At 36.6% G+C, this 21868-nt stretch overlaps 1 protein-coding gene across 1 annotated transcript in view; it reads left to right on the plus strand.

Moving 5' to 3' along the window:
• The window catches only part of WDR49 (WD repeat domain 49), a gene marked incomplete at its 3' end in the record, with an annotated part of 203853 nt that overhangs the window by 126308 nt on the left and 55677 nt on the right, over positions 1-21868 (plus strand). Inside the window, exons 12-16 of the mRNA XM_055128340.1 lie at positions 7730-7828; positions 10053-10208; positions 12872-13059; positions 13972-14169; positions 18813-18991. Coding sequence (XP_054984315.1) covers positions 7730-7828; positions 10053-10208; positions 12872-13059; positions 13972-14169; positions 18813-18991 — 820 coding nt within the window. The remainder of the gene's footprint in view (positions 1-7729; positions 7829-10052; positions 10209-12871; positions 13060-13971; positions 14170-18812; positions 18992-21868) is intronic.

Here is a 21868-nt window from a genome sequence, read left to right on the forward strand (position 1 = left end):
TAGTTTGTCTTTAAATTTATTAAGCCACCATGAGATATAAAATTGTTATGGTCAAGTTTCAGTTTTACAATGTTTGAACAATAATTCCTTCACCAGTGTCAACTTGCTTCTACAAATTCCCCATTCATTCACCAGCCTACCTCTATGGCAGACACTTTTCTTTTTTCTTTTTATCTTTTAGGCACTGTGGTTTGCAATACTGTTACTGAAAGGGTATCATACATGTCATTTTATCTCCTCTTAGCACCCAATTATTGTCCAGAGTGATCACTTCTCACTATCATTGTCATAGTGGTTCCTTCTCTGACCTAACCTCCCTCCCCTAATTTTCACATATTTTCTCTTAAGAACAATACCTCCTGGCCTTTGTTTCTATGTCTTTGGGTATTTTCTCCTACTATGTTTCTTTATATCTTGCAAATGAGTGTGATCATTCTATGATCACAAACAGGTGCTTCATAATGGAAAATATACTAACCCTTGACATAATTAAGCTAAAGTAATATTGATTGGAGACTGGCTTCTTGAAATATCTCTAAAAGTAAATTTTCAAAAGGTTGATAGGCATGTTTTGACATAAAAAAAAGTCAGAAAATGTAGTATTATTTGTAACCAAAAAAAATGCAAAGACAAATAGCACCATAAAACTAGGAACCTTATGTTTTCACAGTCTAACATTTGTATTGACCCCTGCCAAGTCATCAAGTAAGAGAAATGAAAAATCACTGAGAAGAAGCAAGATATCTACAGTATTTGGTTTGCTGATCTATCTACACTTAGCAATATACTGCTTTCAGGATGTACCTGGTTGTCTTTCCATTGGCACAATATGTAGGAAACCTTGCTTTACAAGTGCTGAAAGCTTACCCATGCAGGTGGTATCACATGCTGAGATGTGATACAGCTAAAAAAAACTGTAAGTCTGAGACTCTGGTTGTTGGAAGGTGTCTTAAAATACTATAGCAATTGGTGAAGTCTTAATCTCATCATTGATTTTCATTCCATCACATCTATGTGAAAATATTTTGTCAAGTAGTTGCAAATAAAGCACTTTAAATCATGATAATTGATGAATACTACCAAGAATAATTGGAATACACATTTTTTTGTTGATCTATTTTCTTTGTAAGTGTGCAACTTGTTCTTTTTAGACTAAACAGAATTCAGTATTTATACATCTCTTCCCAAATTCTAAGAGGAAACAATTTATATATCCTATTTCAATTCAGCTCTTCTCTCAGGTTATTTAAATGGCACTCTACTTTGTATAGCCCTGCCCTGAATAAGCTGGACTCACACGCTTGGAAGACTTAGCCTCACCACCTTTATGTGCTTGTGAGGAATTATATGATAAAATTTCTGTGGGAGTATTTTATAAGTGTAGGAAAGAATATTTAATAAAACATACACCAGGGAGGAAATAAAAAGAATACCCATGTACATACCCACACACTCACACACAGAAAGGGATTTAACCAAAGAAAACAACTTTAATTTGCTTGTCCTTATTCAATAATGAGAAGTATAATAATGATAATACTGCTTATAATCTTAGTACTTATAATATACTCTTAATGCTTATGATATTATCAGTACTTTGCATTTGTCACATTATAAATTAAATGCAATTATTAATCCAGTTTTATAGATGAGGAATTGTGGCATCAAGTGGAGTTAAATATCTTGAACAAATTATATAGCTAGTAGGTGGCAGTCCCATGAATCAAACTCAAGTTATTTGATAGCAAAACCCTTGTTAGTAACCCTTATAACCTACAAATATAAAATAATATCCATCATATTTAATACACTGTTTTATTGTGAGAACTGTAAGTTCTAAATATCAATAAAACTATTGTTATTTATCTGTATACCAACAATTACAAAGTTCCTAATAAAGGCTAATTTCATATAAAGTGTTAAGATAGTGAGCACTGCTCATCTGGCCCCTCACCACCCTCCAGTGCCACCACGCTGGTTCGCTCCCTCTTGCAGGTTAGTGGACTGAAACAGGTGCCATCTCCTCTGCGCCTACACCTTCCCCCCAACCCCCGCGCCACCTCATTTCGGACCCTGACTCCCACCCTGCCTGAGCACCGCCCATCTAGCCTCTCGCCACCCTCCAGCGCCGCCACGCCTATTTGCTCCCTCCTGAGGTCACCCTGTTACATTGCAGTAGTGGTCGAGGCCTCAAGGAAAGTGAGTGGGGCCTTAACAAAGTGGGCGTGGCCTCCTTCTGAGCCGCACATATTTTCAAAATACCAAGCAATTATTCGGTATATCTCTATGTTCATCACCTATTTCCCTGAGTATCATCTTAGCTGTCCCAAAAAATAGTTCGCAAATAGGTTGCTACCGAATTCCAAGAAGGTCTCTCTTGGATACCACAACAATATGAAGAAACAGTGCAAATCCCCGCCACAATGAGTGGATGATGAAAGGAGTCCAGATGCCTCAATAGACATTTCCTACAAGCTTGAGCTCTTGGAAAAAAAATTCAGAGGTGAAATCCTGAATCTGTTCAATGAACTCAATGGAAAGATTGACAAGTTAAAGGATGACCTGACAGAAACAATACAATAGACAGCCAAGAAATTACAGGAAGAAATGAGAGCAGAAATGAAAAAAACTACAAAAGGAAATGTCACAAATAAAGGATTCGGTAGATGAATTAAAAAAACTCAGTGGGTGCCCTCAACAATAGAATGGCTACAGCAGAAGACAGAATTAGTGAGCTTGAAGATGAGCTGCAGGCAGCCTACAGGCAACAACAATCAATGGGGAGAGACCTCACAATACCTCTAGGGAGAATCAGAGTCCCAGGGGATGATTTCAAGAGCAACATTATAATAATCGGAGTACCAGAAGGCCAGGGAACAAACCGCAATGAAAAAGCCACAGTCAAAAAAAATCATTGCTGAAAAGTTCTCAGAACTGGAGAATACAGACATCCAGATTCAAGGAGCCAGAAGGGTGCCAGCTAAAAGAGACCCTAACAGAAAAACCCCAAGACATATCATAGTTAGGATGATGGATGTAATGGATAGAGACACAATACTGCAAGCAGCAAGGTCGTCTTCGAAATCACATTCAAAGGAGCACCCCTTAGACTCACAGCAGACCTATCGGAGGAAACCCTTAGAGCCCAAGGCAGTGGTGGAATATAGTAAAAAAACTCAATGAAATGAATGCTTCACCAAGAATACTTTATCCGGCCAAACTCTCATTCAAACTCAAAGGAATGATACACTATTTTGCGGATAAACAACAACTCAGGAACTTCATAGACTCTAAATCAAACCTAAAATAAGGACTAAAGGGGCTACTGTAAGACAAGAAAAACCCCTACAAGCACAACAAACCCTTACAGAAAGATGGCACAAAACCCCATGACAATAATCTCTCTCAATTTAAATGGTTTTAATTCACCAATTAAAAGACACAGACTGGCAAAATGGATTCAGAGACTGTACCCAACATTCTACTGCCTGAAAGAAACACATCTGAATAGCCAGAACAAACACAGACTCAAAGTCAAAGGATGGAAAACAATCCTGCAAGCAAACAAATTCCCTAAAAAAAGCTGGGGTGACTTTACTAGTATCGACAACATAGACTTCAGGTTGAAAAAGATTAGAAGGGATAGTGAAGTCCATTTTTTATTAATCAAGGGATATATACAGCAGGACAAATTCACACTCCTAAACGTGTACGCACCCAATGAGGGACCAGCTAAATGCATACAACAGCTGCTAACAGACCTTAAGAAGGATATTGTGAGCAACACAATAGCAATTGGAGACTTCAACACTGCCCTATCACCTCTGGACAGATCAAGAAGATTAAAACTCACCAAGGAAATACTGGCTTTGAAGGAAGAAATAGAAGAGAGAGGGCTAATAGATCTATACAGGGCATTATATCCCCCCAAAAGGGAATACACATTCTTTTCCAGTGCACATGGAACATTTTCCAGAATAGACCATGTGCTGGGCCACACAACATACCTCAACAGAATCAACAAGATAGACATTGTACCAGCTATCTTTTCAGACCATGATGTACTGAAGATAGAAGTTAATCATGGACAGATGCAGAAAACCAAATCAAGCACCTGGAAATTAAACGGTTCGATATTGAACAATGAGTAGGTCAGGAAGGAAATCAAGGAAGAAATCAAAAGGTACCTGGAAACAAATGAAAATGAAGATATGAGGTACCAGAACCTGTGGGACACAGCTAAAGCCGTATTAAGGGGAAAATTTATAGCTTTGCAAGAATATCTCAGGAAGGAAGAAAGGGCCCACATAAATAACTTGACTTCACAGCCTAAGATTTTAGAAAAGAACCAACAAAAGGAGCCCAAACCAGGCTGAATAAAAAAGATAATAAAACTTAGAGCAGAAATCAATGAAATGGAAAACCAAAAGACAATCCGAAAGATCAATGAAACCAAAAGCTGTTTCTTTGAGAAAATAAACAAAATTGATAAACCACAAGCAAGACTCACAAAGAAAGAGAGAGAGAACCCTTATAAGCTGAATCAGAAATGAAAAGGGGGACATTTCAACAGAAACGAAAAAAATTCAAAAGATCATCAGAGACTACTTTGAAAAGCTGTATGCCATGAAACAAGAGAACCTAGAAGAAATGGATAAATTCCTGGATTCCTATAATCTCCCAAGGATGAACCAAGAAGACCTGGAGTACCTGAGTAGTCCTATTAATATCAAGGAAATTGAAATGGTAATCAAAAGTCTTCCTAAAAACAAAAGCCCTGATCCAGATTAATTCACTAGCGAATTCTTCCAAACATTTATAGAGGACCTATTGCCAGTTCTACTCAAGCTTTTCCAGGAAATTAAAAAAACAGAAACCCTCCCAAACAGTTTCTATGAGGCTCATATCTCCTTAATACCAGAAGCAAAGACACCACAAAAAAAGAAAACTACAGGCCAATATCCCTGATGAACACAGATGCGAAGATCCTCGACAAAATATTAGTAAATAGAATTCAAAAAGATCATACACCATGACCAAGTGGGATTCATTTCGGGGATGCAAGGGTGGTTTAACATTCGGAAATCAATCAATATAATCCATCATATCAACAAAAGAATAGATAAAAATTATATAGTCATATCAATAGATGCAGAGAAAGCATTTGACAAGATCCAGCACCCATTTATGATGAAAACTCTTGACAAAATAGGTATAGAAGGGGCCCTTCCTCAATACAGTAAAAGCCATTTATCACAAGCCTACGGCAAGCATCATCCTCAATGGGGAAAAACTAAGAGCCTTCCTTCTAAGAACAGGGATGAGACAAGGATGCCCACTCTCTCCACTTCTGCTCAATATAGTACTGGAAGTACTTTCAATAACGATTAGGCAAGAAAAAGATATTAAGGGCATTCAGGTAGGAAAGGAAAAAATCAAGCTCTAATTATTCGCAGATGATATGATACTATACTTAGAGAACCCTAAATCCTCTACAAAGAAACTCCTAGAAACAATAGACTCGTATAGTAAAGTTGCAGGCTATAAAATCAATACCCAAAAGTCCATGGCTTTCCTATATGCAAATAATGAGAGAGAAGAAAGCGATGTGATAAAAGCAATCCCGTTCACAATTGTGCCGCAAAAAATCAAGTACCTTGGAATCAGCTTAACTAAGGAGGTAAAGGACTTGTATAATGAAAACTACAAAATGCTACTTCAGGAAATAAAAGAGGACACGAAGAAATGGAAAGGTATCCCCTGCTCATGGATTGGAAGAATTAATATTGTCAAAATGGCAATACTTCCCAAAGCATTGTACAAATTCAATGCAATTCCTATAGGTATAGGGATACCATTGACATTCTTCAAAGAAATGGAGCAAGTGCTCCTGAAATTCATATGAAACAATAAGCCCCCACGAATAGCTAAAGCAATTCTTGGGGGGAAAAATGGAGGAATCAACTTCCAACTCTACTACAAAGCTGTAGCAATTAAAACAGCATGGTACTGGAACAAAGGCAGAGCTGCAGACCAATGAAACAGGGTTGAATATTCTGACACAACCCCCCAAATATATGATCATCTAATCTTTGATAAGGAAGCAAGAAATGTGAAGTGGTGCAAGGAAAGCATGTTTAACAAACTGTGCTGGCAAAACTGGACAGCTACATGCACAAAACTTGGCTTAGACCTCCATCTATCACCATGTACAAAAGTCAGATCAAAATGGATTAAAGACCTCAACATCAGACCAGAATCCCTAAGGTACATTGACAACAAGATCGGCAGAACCCTCCACGACATTGTAGCCAATGGTATCTTCAAAGCTGACACGCCACTGGTCAAGCAAGTGAAAACAGAGATAAATAAATGGGACTATCTCAAACTAAGAAGCTTCTGCACCTGAAAAGAAACAGTGACCAAAGTACAAAGACAATCTACATAATGGGAAAGTATATTTACGCAGTACCCATCTGATAAAGGGTTGATATCAAGGATATACAATTCACCGGTTGAACTCCACAAGAAGAAAACTATCAACTCGATCAAAAAATGGGGTGATGAAATGAACAGAAACTTCCCCAAAGAAGAAATCCGAATGGCTGAGAGGCACATGAGAAAATGCTCAACTTCACTAATCATCAGGGACATGCAGATCAAAACAACAATGAGATATCATCTCATATCACAGAGACTGGCCCACATCCCAAAAAACAAAAGCAACTGGTGTTGGCATGGATGTGGGGAGAAAGTGACTCTCCTTCACTGCTGGTGGGAATGCCAACTCATTCAGCCCTTTTGGAAAACAATATGGAAGATTCTCAAAAAATTAGGAATTGAGCTTCCACTTGACCCAGCAATACCACTCCTGGGAATATATCCCAGAGAGGCAAAAAGGTATAGTAGAAATGACATCTGCATTTCTATGTTCATTTCAGCACTGTTTACAATAGCCACAATCTGGAAAAAACCGGAGTACCCAAAAACAGATGACTGGTTAAAGAAACTCTGGTACATCTGCACAATGGAATACTATGTAACTGTCATAAAACATGAAGTCATGAAATTTGCATATAAGTGGATCGACATGAAGAGTGTCATGTTGAGTGAAATGAGTCAGAAAGAAAGAGACAGACATAGAAAGACTGCACTCATACATGGAGTATAAAGTAGCTGAGAGGTACAAGCTTGCAATGATGAAATTTCTGGCAGATATTTCTCTGGACTTAGTTTCTAAAATACTAAAATACATGAATCCAAAACTGTGCGGCTGCTAATGAGGCCGCTTGACCTCATATCTCTTCATTCTCAGCAATGGAAAATAAATTATCAGATGCTTCCTTTTCAGCAGGTCCGACTTTAGGGGGGGAAAAACTCTAAATAATAATAGTGAGGGTTTTTTTCTTGAAATATTGAATGTAATCAAAATAAAGTGAAAGTAAAGTGAAATTTATCAGTTACACAGGCGGGGTGGGGGGCTGGGGAGGTGGGGGGTGAGGGGAGGTATACTTTGATTCTTGGTGGTGGAATATATGCACTGGTCATGGGATGGGTGTTCAAGCATTGTATAACTGGGACTTCAACCTGAAAGCTTTGTAACTTTCCACATGGTGATTCAATAAAAGAATAAATTTAAAAAATTAAGTGTTATGATAATAATATTTGCATCAATATTAGTTATATTTCTAATTTCTTGGGAATATATACTCTATCCATTTTCATACAGGGAGTTACAATGGAGAAATCATTCTGTGGAATAATAGCACAGAAAATGCTCACTATGTCCTTCACCCTAATTACCAGAGACTGCTAAAATCAAAATTGGGTAAGTGCAAATGTGAAACTAAAATTCTGTGCTTGGGTCAAACCAGAGTACAGCTTGTTATTTTAATGTTTAATGCATGTAAAAAATAAAGCTTGTTTCTAAATTATAGGTGACAGGTTATAAGCAGAAAAGATTAGTGAAAGCACTGTCAGATAAGAAATTTGAGATTTACTTGCTTAACAAATTCTGCATGTCATGCCTTTTCATTTCTTCTCTTTATACTGCATCAGCATTTCTGAATTACTGTCAGCAGGGAGTAGAATTCTCATTTTTAACTAGTTTGATTTTTACCAATAAACCCTGCCAAATTGCCTTTGTGTGAAACTTAGTAGAAAAATGGTAACTCATGTTCACTTATTATACTGTTTAAACTCAATCTACAGCTAACATAATATTTATATCACTTGGAAATCTTAAATTATGTCTTGCTTTAAAGACATCTGAGGACAAAATCTAGAATATATCATATTTCATAGAAATTTAAATAGCACATGAATATTTTACACTTAAGCAAAATACATTTCAATTCCCTTTTTTTTTTTTTTTTTTGCTTTTTGGGTCACACCTGGCGATGCACAAGGGTCACTCCTGGCTCTGCACTCAGGAATTACCCCTGGCAGTGCTTAAGGGGCCATATGGGATGCTGGGAATTGAACCCGGGTCGGCCGCGTGCAAGGCAAACGCCCTACCCGCTGTGCTATCACTCCAGCCCCTCCATTCCCTTTTTTAAAACTTTATTTATTTATTGGTTTCTAGTTTTATTTTTATTTTTTGCAGTGATATACACATTTACAAAGTTGTTAATGATTGGTTTTCAGTCAGATAATGTTCCAATACCTGCCCCTTCACCAGTGTACTTTTCTCACCACCAACAGTCCCAGTTTCTCTCTTGCCTTCTCCTATTCCACCCACCCCCTATCTACCCAGCCTGTCACTATGGCAGGCACCTCTCTCTCTCTCTGTCTCTTCCTCTCTCTTTATCTCTCTCTCTCTGTCCTTCTGGGCCTTATAACTGTCTTTGTTTGCTGCTTTTTTAAAAAATAAATTCCTGTATTTCTACAATCTCCCAAAGTTGAGCCAAGAAGATCTAGAATACCTGAATAGACCTATTAATATCAAAGAAATTGAAACTGCAATCAAAAGTCTTCCAAAAAACAAAAGCCCGGGTCCAGATGGATTCAGTAGCAGCTGCTGTTTCTTTGTTGCGGGCCAGACATGGTTGTGCTGAGAGCCTGCTCCTGGCTCTGTGCTCAGGCTCAGTCATGGTGTGCTGGAGGTGCCAGAGACCAAACCCATATTGGCCACATGCAAGGCAAATGTCCTCTCCACTGTATTATCACTTCAGCCCTTAGACTCTTTATAATTTTGAGAGAATACCCCCTGCTTATTACTATGTGCTAGAGATGATGTTATTAGGTATAATTTATTAGGTATAATATATCCATTAGGAATATTTAATTCAAGGTAATTTATAAGATATTACATTAAATGATAATTTAAATACATTTTAAAAGGCATTGCAAATCATGCTTATTAAATTATTGATATTAATTTTCTGAAAATGCCATATTAGTATCATATTTATATTGAATATCTGAGGATATTTAAGATGCAACCAATGGCTATAAGTGAAGTTTCTATTAACTCATATCAAGGAAATCACAGTGAGCATGAATAAATATGCAAAACAAAAATGAAACCAAACAATATTTCAGGTTGGGATTAAGGAAGTTAAAAGCAGCAGGCTCTGAGCTGGGGAAATAGACAGCTGGAAAAAAGAAGGGATCACTAAGTCAATGATGGTTGGAAGGCCAGTTGGCATGAGAGATGCATGCTGAAAGTAGATAAAGGAGCAAATGTGATAGCCTCTCAGTATCCATATTGCAAACCATAATGCCCAAAATAGAGAGTATGGGGGAAATTGTCTTCCATAGAGGTAGGGGAAAGGATGGGTTGGGGGTCATACTGGGGACATTGGTGATGGAAAATGTGCACTGGTGGAGGGACGGGTGTTCAATCATTGTATGACTAAAATTCAAACATGAAAGCTTTGTAACTAACTCACGGTAATTCAATACATTTTTTTTAAGCATCAGACTCAGCGATGTTGACTGGAAACCCATTATGAGACTTGATGGAATAATTGGAGTTATGATGTATTTTTAATAGATATTTTTTAGAAAGCTTATAGTTTTGTTAAGGCACTTGCTTGTCCTTTTCATAGATACAGAACCTCAAACACTACTTAGTAGCTGTTCCACCCACTCTAAAACAGAGAAGGCCACCTTGGGAATCGTCTCTTTTGAAATTGACAGTGAGCGTAATAATGCTGTTATGAGGCTTTGCTTCCTCGAAGCAAGAAAACATACTGCAGTGACAGGTAAATATAAATAACATATATTTATATTTAACTGTAGACTTCTTCTGTTGCTGAAGTATTCTATTATACAGTGTTGGAGAAAGGAACAATAAGATCAAGTGCAATATACTTCTGTCTAGATCTTGCAGAGTTTGACTTCTCAGTACTCTGAGTGACAGTACTATCAGTACTGAGTGACAAGAACCCACAGACCACGGCAGAAAAGGTTGGGTTCAGATGCACTGATTCTGAAACAAGAGCCTGAGAGGCACCACCAGAAACTTATATAGTGCTTCATATATCAAGATTGGGTTGAGAAATGCCGTTATGACTGTTTGATATGGGAAGCGACTGGAATAGAGGAACTGAGGAAGAGGGAGAGGAAGAGTACAGCACTACTAGGATTTTGTATCTTTCCCACCTGTGGTTGCTTTCTAGAAGTCAGAGTTCTCGCTCGAATTCCTGCTGAGTTATATACTCTCATTGGCAGTGCTGCTCACCATAGAGCAGTTACTTAAAATAATGTAGAGAATGTAACCTTGTGCTTGATCTCTCTCCACACTTATTTTCAATACCTATGATAGCATGGTGTAGAAGTAGCCTAAGTCTTTTCTAAATAAAATATTTTTCTTAAGAAAAATGCATTTTTTGGATCTGGAGCAATAGCACAGTTGGGTAGGGCGTTTGCCTTGCACGCGACCGACCCGGGTTCAATCCCCAGCATCCCATATGGTCCCCTGGAGTGATTCCTGAGTGCAGAACCAGGAGTAACCCCTGTGCATCGCCAGGTGTGACCCAAAAAGCGAAAAAAAATGCATTTTTAAAGCTTTCATATAAATTTTTTATTTCAGTAGTGTTACTTCTTAACTTTAGGAAAATAATATATATCTTAGCACAATGTACTGTGTTTGATAGATAGAGATATATTAACTGCGCTGCACTGCATTTCTGTTGCTCATAGATTTGCTCGAGCGGGCACCAGTAACGTCTCCATCAAAAGACTTGTTACTGGGTTTTTTTTTTTTTTGCATATGAAATACACCACAGGTAGCTTGCCAGGCTCTGCATTGCATGCGGGATACCCTCAGTAGCTTGCTGGGCTCTCTGAGAGGGACAAAGGAATCGAACCTGGGTCGGCCACATGCAAGGCAAATGACCTACCAGCTGTGCTATCTCTCCAGCCTGAGATATATTAAATCTGATATAAATATGTGCTGCCGATAAATACGATGCATTGTAATATAATAGACATAATGAAATAATAATAAAAAATGTATTATGCTTTAAAAGGATAAGACAAAATGAATCATATTATAAAGCATGTAATTTCATAATTTAAGTTTATATTGATGTTTGAAAAAAGTAAGTATATAACTCTACTTTCTATATTGACCATACTTAATTTTTCATGATTTTTTCCTGTAAAATTTTTTGTCATTAAATATTAGTAAATTAACATACCTACATGTTTTTTTAAACATTGTGTGTGTTTGCATTAAACTATGAAACAAATTCCAAAACTATTTTTGAGGATTCACTTATACTTGGAATGCACTGTAGCACTCTCATCCATTGTTAATCGATTTGCTTGAGTGGGCACCAGTAATGTCTCCATTTTGAGACTTGTTGTTACTGCTTTTGGCATATCAAACACATAAGGGGTAGCTTGCCAGGCTTTTCCGTGCGGGCGGGATACTCTCGGTAGCTTGCTGGGCTCTCCAAGAGGGACAAAAAACTTGAACCCGGGTTGGCCGCATGCAAGGCAAATGCCCTACCTGCTGTGCTATTGCTCTAGTCCTTAGTTTATACTTAGAATATAAACTATTATCCTGAAATTGCTCATTTCCTCAGCATTAATTCTTCATAATGTTATCAGTATTCCCAAAATTGTTTCCACTCAAGCAGCTACATGCTATTAGTTATATTTTAAACAGATATGACTATTAATCAGCAGCACATTTGTGAAACAAATTGGAAACCATCCACAGATCTATCAAATAATAATTGGAATGTTATACAGAAGAATAATCTAGGCAAAGTGTTTTTCAAAGGTTAGTCTAGGTAACATGCTTTTCAATGGAAAATGAAAAGATTACTTGTTGGGCTATGAACCAAAAACGTGTTCCAGGAGGGTTTGTATGAATTCACAGTGAAAATTAAAAAATAATTCCAGAAAAAGAATATTAAGCATGCCATTATATAAAGAATATAATAGCTTTGTTGTTATGACTAAATACATTAATATATATCCTGTGCATAAAAATTTAATTTTATGAATTATTAATTATATTAATAAATTTAATGTATTCAAATATATATTTAAAGTAATATTTTGTATTATTTGGGATATCAAATTTAAATCTGTTATATATAAATATATTATATTATATTTCACTTAAAAATAATGATATAAAATTATAAATTAAATTTTAAAATGGAATATAATTTAGCAGAACATTTTACATAACCTACCTCTGATGTTCAAGAGAAAACAGAAATTAAAATTGGATTATATTCATTCTGTATTTAATATGACTGAGTTGTTATATTAACAAAAGTTATATCAACACAAATACAAATATGTGTGTTGATACTACTTGTCTCTCCACTATACTTATGCTGTCCACAGATTTTTTTTGGCTTTTCACAACAGTTTTCTAATTGGGCGTTCTCTTTCATGTTAGGAGGAGCAAACCTGGTATCATGTGGAGGATGTGGGTATGTTCGACTCTGGGATACATTTAAGAAGCAATTTCTGGCTGAATTTTTGGCCCATAATGGAGCTGAGTATATTATTATGTGTACTGATAAGCTGAATCGATACCTTGCCACAGGAGATCCTGATGGAGGGTTGAAGATCTGGAATATAGAAGTAAATTTCTTTTTAAAAATCTCATATCATTTTGATTACCTTCTATCATGATTGTTTTCTGAATTCAGTCTTGTCTATTTCTTAGATAAGAAAGGAAGTTTAATATTTTTTAAAGAAAACATTGCCTAATATTGAGCAGAGCTTTCTTCTCAAAAAATTGAGAAAAACAAGTTATCTCAGTATTGAAAATCTTATGTGAATATATAATTATGTCAGTTGTCCAATTTATCAATGCATACTGTTAGTAAAATATTGTTTAACATAAATAATTAGGATATACTTTATATAAAATTTGACTTTTTCAATGAACTTTTTTTTGGGGGGTGGAGTATGTTTGGGCCACACCCAATTGTGCTCAGGGTTTATTCATGGCTCTGCACTCGTGATCACGCTTGGCAGTGCTTGAGGTAGAATTCCTAGGTTTAGGGAACAAACTGAGGTCAGCAGCTTTCAAGGCAACCACTTAAATCCATGTATCCCTGTACTATGGCTTCAGCATCAGCAAACATCATTTAAATAGAGGATTGATCCTTCATACACTGTAATCTTTTATTGAATTAGGAACTTGTGCCATTGAGTACCGGCCCAATAACATTATAAAAGTTGTCATATGTGGCTATGCATCAAAACGCAATATCTGTAAAATAATTGGCTTTGTTCAATTTTTTCTTCATTCTTTTTTTCAACTTGTCAGTCAAATTAGAAACCTTTAAAATTTTAATAGCAGCTTTATAACCTCTGTTATCATGCATAAATTATTCTTTTGCACCTGGGTCACTGACTGTTGTTCCCAAATGTAACCTTTTACATTCTCATCTCAAGCTTTAAAAAGTGTTATGTCACTGTAATAGTTTAATCTCCAATAGTTTAATGTTCACATATTTTAGAATCCTAGTATTTTTTTTCACTCAGGAGTACTGCCTTAATCCCAGCAAGGGAAAGATGACGCAGGCCCCAACACTGATAAGATCACTCCAGCCTCATGAAGACCAGATCACTTCTTTAGAGATGTGTGAGCCAGGGGGCCATTTACTGGTCATCTCCTCCTCTGCAGACTGCAACATTTGTGTCACTGATGTCTGTAGTGCTCCTATCTACACCTTTGGTCAGGTAACAATACTGCTTCTTTATTGTTCTAGTATTTACTTGAACAATATTTATTGTTCTAATATTTATATACAAATTTAGTATAAATTTGTACTGATCCATTAGAATTTCATCAGCTCAATGTTAATTAGTCATGCAAGAACTGACTTCCATGTCTAAAGCTGTTGCTCTAGGCACTCCTTGTCCTGTTTACCATTAACCTGGCAGTTCTGTTAAGCTAGGACATTGGTGACATGGAAAAATAGTGGTGCTCATGATATTACAGATTTCTGAGAAAAATTCCTCTTTTAAGACAAGTGAGTTTGTTTCACTAAAAAAATAGTAAAAATACAGTCTATGCCATTACTAAACAGGTGGTAATGACTGGCATGCAATGATAAAATATAGAAAATTTAAGGAGAGATAATTACTTGTTCACCTTTTTGTTCATCAACCGATTTACTGTATCACTGTATCACTGTTGTCCTGTTGCTCATCGATTTGCTCGAGTGGGTGCCAGTAACGTCTCCATTTGTCCCTGTCACGTTCAGGGTCAGGGGAATGAGGCCCATTATTGTTACATTTTTGGCATATTGAATATGACACAGGTGGATTTCCAAGCTCTGCTGTGCGAGATTCTGCATTGCTCTCTTCAGGGAGCTTTGTTTTACAGTCTCTGGATATTGGCAGTTGCTGAGATTACATGGAACTGGGGCAATTTGTGACTGCCAAGCTACTGGAAAACTGAGGATCTGGGTGGAGGAGGTGCAGTCCCAATCTGAGCAGGCTTGGAGATCTCAGTCACGGGTCCCGCATACCTGGATTCCTCTGTCGGTTCCTTCATGGATAAGGCTCATCTGAGCACATGGAGAGTGGCCTTGGGCATGGCTGTGGCTGGGTTCTGGAGGTTTTCAGCTGCCGGATCTCTGTTTGGGGCAGGGAGGGAAACTCAACCTGCCCCTGTCTGAGGTGTCCTGGTGAAGACAGCCTGGCAAGAGATTCTGGTTTACTACTTTTGCCAAAATAATAATAGATAACTTGTGCTAAGTTTTATTTCTACATGAGAGTCCTACTTTCAGATCTTTACATGAATTTTCTCATGAAATCTATATGAGTTTTTTATCCCATGAAAGAGAGGGTCTCCATTGTTCCTTTTTACAGATGACAAATACATTCGGAATCTAAATATTTTTTCTAAGCACATGAGGCTAATAAAGGATGACTTGACTTTGAACTCACCTTGCCTCATTTCAGGGTTCATATTTTTAACTCTTTTCTCTCAGGAAAATAAGTTCTGATTTATACCTGCCTATGCTTGGGGGGAATGGAAGTGAGGTAATGAAGAAAGAAAATATTTATTAATTCACATTTCTATTTGTTTCCTCATTTATTTTTTATGAGAATTCTATTTCTTTTCTGTTTGTGCTTCAGGGAAAGAACACGCATTAGTTTGATCTATGTCCACCAGTACTGCTGAATCTAGTATGTAATTTTTTGCTAAAATCACATTTACTATATTGTAGTTGAACTTCTCATGTCAGTGGTCAACTGCTACTCTCTTACCAAGAAACCAAGACAAGAGTTTTCATGTTTTAGACAGTAAAAAGTAATTATTGTTCTGTGAAGTTAATTTGATCATGTGGGAAGAATCATTAGGATGTGGAGGGTGATGGTAAATCAGAATTTGATTTGGGAATGGAGACCTATGTTTTGCTTGGAAACATAGGAATCTCAGTGGACACCCAAAAGATGAAAGGCCTCCCCTGTTCTATAAGTAAGTGAGTATCAGGTCTTTGCTAAGAAAACCATGTAAGTGTATACAGGCAGATGTTTGATGAGTGAGGCAGAATGGTGGCAGGACTGATGTTTGGCACACAGAAGTTGGAAAACTTCTGGCAGCTAGAGAAATTAATACAATGCCAACATTGCTCTATGGTTATGAGGCAGAGGCGAGTATGACAGGTATGAAAATAAAGTTTATTAATAAAATGATGTCTGGAACATAAGGTGTTCTTCATATAGGGTCAAAGCATTATAGGGCCATTTTAGGCATGGAAATTATGCCACTAAACAAACAAAATTTGTAGCTAAATTTTATTTTAAGTAGCAGTATGTGCCACTAAAACTGTTTACTTTTTACCTTTGACATTTTTTTCTCAGTCATTTTATGAAGTCTTTTGTATTTTGGAGAGTTTAGCTCTAATCAAAGCTGAATGAAAATAGTTTGAATTTTTTTTCCTTCTGAGACAGCGAAAGAGCCACTAGTGCTGGGGTAGTTTTAGAAAGTCAAGTCAGACAAAAGTGGGTACAGCTGAGTTTTCTACTCCCTTCTACGTGAATTTTTTCATATGACTCACATTTATCCAGCTGCCTAGAATATGGGTACTGCTAGTTCCATGGGGAACCAGAAGAGGAATGGAGCATAATGGGAGGGAAATAGCAACAGTGAATGCCTTTCGTTTGGTGTGTCAGAAGGATATGGGATGCAGATGTAAGTAAAAGATAAGAAGGATAAGAGCCTGATACAGAAGGCAGGATGAAGAAGTTGAGACAAAAAGCAGTTTACATAACTTGCCCCAAACCATACATTTCAAACTTAAAAACTGGCAACAGGATCTTTCTTACCATTTCAAAAAAAATGTGTGTATTTTTTTCTAAATAGGAGGTCTAGTTAGTATACATAACTAGAATCAGCACAATTTATGTCAAATTTGATTTGTATAATGCAGGAACTTTTGCCCTGAATTTAAATATTGCATTTATCTTTGCATTGAAGTAATTCTAGTATCACAGGTATGAAATAGGAGTAACAGACGTAATGTGTTTTAATTTTCTACATTAACTCAATTTTCCAGTCACATGCTGTCTGATAAAAGTAGTTAACATTTAATGCAATCTGATTCTATGTATTTGATGAAAGAAGTTTTATTTTTTTTGCCAAATAACTTTCAATCTTTTTATAACTTAGTTACTCTCTGGTTTGTTTTTAACATATCAATGACAGCACTTCACTTTAAATTAAGCCATATTTAAGCATGAGCCACTGATGGTAGACACTGATGTCGATTCGTTAAGTTAGATTTTAAGCGTGATGTTATGTTCCTATTTCTGGAATGGAGAAGTATGGTTGTTGATGATATACCTGAGGAAACATATATTCCTAGAAACTTTCAGAAAATAATCATGCAGAAAACAATTAAGATGCTATGTACACTTCTCCAGAATACCCTTAAAGCACTATTTGCACTGCTTGGGCAGTCTGTGTTCTGATACTTCTACTTCATCCATTTACTATATTGATGTGATTTAGGTGACTCTCTGAGTATTTAAACTTTGATTTAGCAATAAACTATAAGGGAAAAAAGACCAAAACATTTTCATTTAATACCATAGGCTGGAGCAATAGCACAGCGGGTAGGGCATTTGCCTTTCACGCTGCCGACCCAGGTTCGATTCCTCATCCCTCTCGGAGAGCCTGGCACGCTACCAAGAGTATCCCGCCTGTACGGCAGAGCCTGGCAAGATACCTGTGACATATTCGATATGCCAAAAACAGTAACAAGTTTCACAATGGAGACATTACTGGTGCCCCCTCGATGAACAATGGATGACAGTGCTACAGTGCTACCATAGGCTTAAATACAAATCAAATGCAAATATTTCCTATGGGATCCATTTTAGTTTTACTGCACTTGTAAACATTTAATTTTCTAAAAATTGTAGTAGAAGAGCTCTCTTTTATTTAGTGAGCATGCCTTTCTCTTTTTGTCTATGAATACTGAGATTGACTTTTATTTGCTTCAGTTCCTTTTATGAAGCCATGTTTCTGAACCTGTTGGCATTTTACTTAGCAGATCTTTCTGAGAAAATTCAGTTAGGTATTCTGGGACAGCCTTATGTTACCCTTATGTCTCTTATGACATCTTCTTTGGTGCATTCCTGTGTATGAAACATAGGCTGATTTAAGATGAAGAAATTTGTTCAACATCTAAACTATAAAATAAGTTGTCAATGGAAAGTATTTGCTGCACATTTACTATTGCAGTCAATATCTGTGAAAATTATAAAACAGCATATATATTTTCTTGGAAAAATATACTCAATAAACTGGATTTGAGATTTTTCAAAGAAATAAAGTGCAAAAATCGTGGTACAAAAAATGGGTTCTGAAAGTTCTTCAGCAAAAGTGTGCTTCTTTTTTAGTGAATATATATCTCATTATTTAGATTTTTTAAAAAGTAAGAATGACTATTTTAAGTTCATTATCTCTTTAATTTTTGTTGTTGAAATTTTATGATATGTAATAGTTAAAATTGCATTTATTTATATTGTAATGATGTTTGGAACATAAGGTATTCTTCCTATAGGGTCAAAGCATTATAGAGCCATTTTAGGCATGGAAGTTATGCCACTAAACAAAATTTGTAGCTAAATTTTGTTTTAAGTAGAAGTATGTGCTACTAAAACTACTTATGTTTTACCTTTGATATTTATTTATATTGTATCTTCTGTGGACTGTCAGTAATTTGTGGACAAGAACATGTCTTACTCATGTGTGTGTCGGTGTTTCCCAATGATTTTTATTCAGACTGACACGTGGTAGAATCATATATAAGTTTGTCAAGATAAAAAATATTATTAAAAAAAGTATATCTGATTTTATTTAGGCAAAGCTTTGGAAAATTGAGAATTGCTTTTCCTTTCCTAAAAGAGATACTAATTTAATTAAAAGAGATATTCAAGAGGAAAAAATTAAAAATATTCCTTTACCGTCTAAGGAGGAACTATGCCTAGACCTGATAGAACCTTCTCTTGATAAAGAAAATGAAAATGTCTCAACAAAGAAGTAAGTGATTTGAAGTTGTACCTAGATGTTAATTGAAATCCAGATAAGACTTAGAACATGAAAACCCAAATTTCCTTCTCTGTGGAATATCTAAATACTATTAACATTTGCCTAAAAATGTGGGGATTATTAGATGCAAGCTGGGGGAGAAAGTTTGCATCAGGGGTGTATTTAGTTCTTTCTTACCAACTTGGCCTGACCAGGTGTCTATGCAGCACTGGGAAATAAACTTGGGATTGGTGGATGACATCCAACTCTGAGCTATTTCCCAAATCCTATAGCTCTGATGCTTTTTTTATCACAGGCATTTCTTACCATTCTTTTTTTGTTTTGTAAAATATTGCACAGAAAATAGTGTTCCTACATATCTACATATTCCACCTTTAGCCACTGTCTTATATTCCATACAGTTCCTATTTTTTTTTATGCTGGAGGGGTGTGTGTGTGTGTGTGTGTGTGTGTGTGTGTGTGTGTGTAGGAATAGGCACACCTATCCCTACACTGCCTATCCCTACACACACTGTATGGATAGGCAGTGCTTGGTGCTTGCTCCTGATTCTGTGCTCAAGGATCACTTATGGAAGCAGTAGGGGTCCACATGTGTGTCAGGGTAAAACTTTGGTTAGCAGCATGCAAAGCAAGCGACCTACCTAGTCTACCAGTCTACCTAGTCTACCACTATAGCTCCAGAATTTCTAATTTTAATGTGGGCTTTCGCCTTTCACGCAGCTGACCCGAGTTCGATTCCTCCGCCCCTCTCGGAGAGCCTGGCAAGCTACCGAGAGTATGCAGCCCGAGCGGCAGAGCCTGGCAAGCTACCCGTGTGTATTGGATATGCCAAAAACAGTAACAATAAGTCTCTCAATGAAAGACGTTACTGGTGCCTGCTCGAACAAATCGATGAGCAACGGGATGACAGTGACTTGTTAAAATTGATGAAGCAGGCTGAAGGAATACTACAGTGGGTTAGACAATTGACTTGTACGTGGTCAATTTGGATTCAATCCTTGGTGCCTTCTTCTTATGGCTCTTCAAGTCCTACCAGGAGTGATGACCCCTGAGCTCAAAACCGGGATCAAGACCTAAACACTATCAAGTTTGGCCCCCCTCGAAAAGTAGTGAAACAAAGTTGATATTTTATTACTTATTAGCTAAATTTCATACTAGCAATTAGGTAGTGCATTTGAAGTTCTTTGTTAATGATACATCAGGGACACTGCATTGCATATTTCCAAATTTATGAAATCTCCAATTTTTTTGGCTCCACTCTACCAATTTATACTTCTTCTTATTAGTACCAAGTGTCTTTCTCTTATAATTCTCTCATAGGTAGGCTTCTTGGGTGCAACTAATTTCTGGGTTGGTTGACTTTTGTTGGACCTACAGTAGGCTTCCAAATATGTCATATCTTGAGCTTCGTGGTTGCATTCCTCTTTCATACTTTTGTGAATAGTTCTAGTTATGTTTTTTCCCATGTAAATATCTTCAGATATAATCAATCAGTGGTCCTGTGTGTGTCTCTAAGGATACCTCAAGGGGTGTATGTTGAATTATTTAGTAGTTTATGTGAATATAGGCAAGAATAGAGGGGGAAGTTTCTGCTCTCTCCCAAAATGGAATATCAGATTCAAAACTCATCTACAGCTCCCCTCTGATGTCATCTTCTCTTATAATTTCTGCATCATTAGAGAGTTTATATATCAGTCATGCCACAGATCAATTTTAGGCAGCTTTCTTGAATATGTATGCCTGCACAAACAATCTGTAACCTCTGTTTGGAATATGGAAATAATTTTTCACTTCTTAACTATATTATTTTCTGACTTTTTGATACTCTGGTGTTAGGGAGATAAAGAGAAAGGTCACCTTTAAACTTCCTGCTGTACTAGTTATGTTGTGGTGTTTGTTCTTTCATTTTCTTGAATTATGGCATCCTGAAATGTCAAGTGGCATTTTGCTTTCAGGCAAAAGGATCCCTTCAGTTTAGAAATATAGCCTGGCCAATCCTGTATAATAATAGAATCCTAGGAATGGAAAAACTTTAATGCCTCCACCTAGCCATCCACTCTATTTTACAGATCAGGAAATAAAGTTACCCCAGGGCAACACAAATATATCATTGTTTATCTTCCTGTCACACTCCTTTGAAAGATGAAGTCAACTTTTACACATTTTTCCCAAGGGTATTTCATCCAATATACTAATTTCTCATACTTCATGAGTTATTTTTATGTGGGAATTTTGATCTTAGCTTTTACTTGAACAAAAACATCTCAAATTATAAATGTACAGTATGTTAATTTTTAAGCAGATTTTATTGGAATTAAAAATTGGCAATTTAAACTGTTTTCTTATAAGATCTCATTATTTTATGTCCTATACTTCTATGACATTTTATTTGCATTATAAAAATAAATGTTAATGCATAAGTTTTTAAATCCAAAAACTTCTCTTAAAAATAAAATGTTTTATTATTCTACTAGCTGTAGCACTGTAGCACTGTCCTCCCATTGTTCTTTGATTTGCTTGAGTGGGCACCAGTAACGTCTCCATTGTGAGACTTGTTGTTACTATTTTTGGCATATTAAATACACCACGGGTAGCTTGCCAGGCTCTGCCGTGTGGGCAGGATACTCTTGGTAGCTTGAAATAATTCTAAAAGTTGTAGTGTTGAGATAGCACAGAACAATCCCATATAGTTATACCAAAATTTGAAAAGTAGTTTAACCATAGTCTGAGAATTAAATTGTATGTCTTGTGTGTTCAACATTTTTCTTTGGAACATGAATAAAATCCTATGTGAATCCTTTTCCACTATGGAAAAACTCATGTTTTCTCTTGAACACATATTCCTCTCTCTCTCCCATCACAGCTCTG

This window comes from Sorex araneus, chromosome 2 (genome assembly GCF_027595985.1).
Source record: "Sorex araneus isolate mSorAra2 chromosome 2, mSorAra2.pri, whole genome shotgun sequence".
Lineage (NCBI taxonomy): Eukaryota > Metazoa > Chordata > Mammalia > Eulipotyphla > Soricidae > Sorex > Sorex araneus.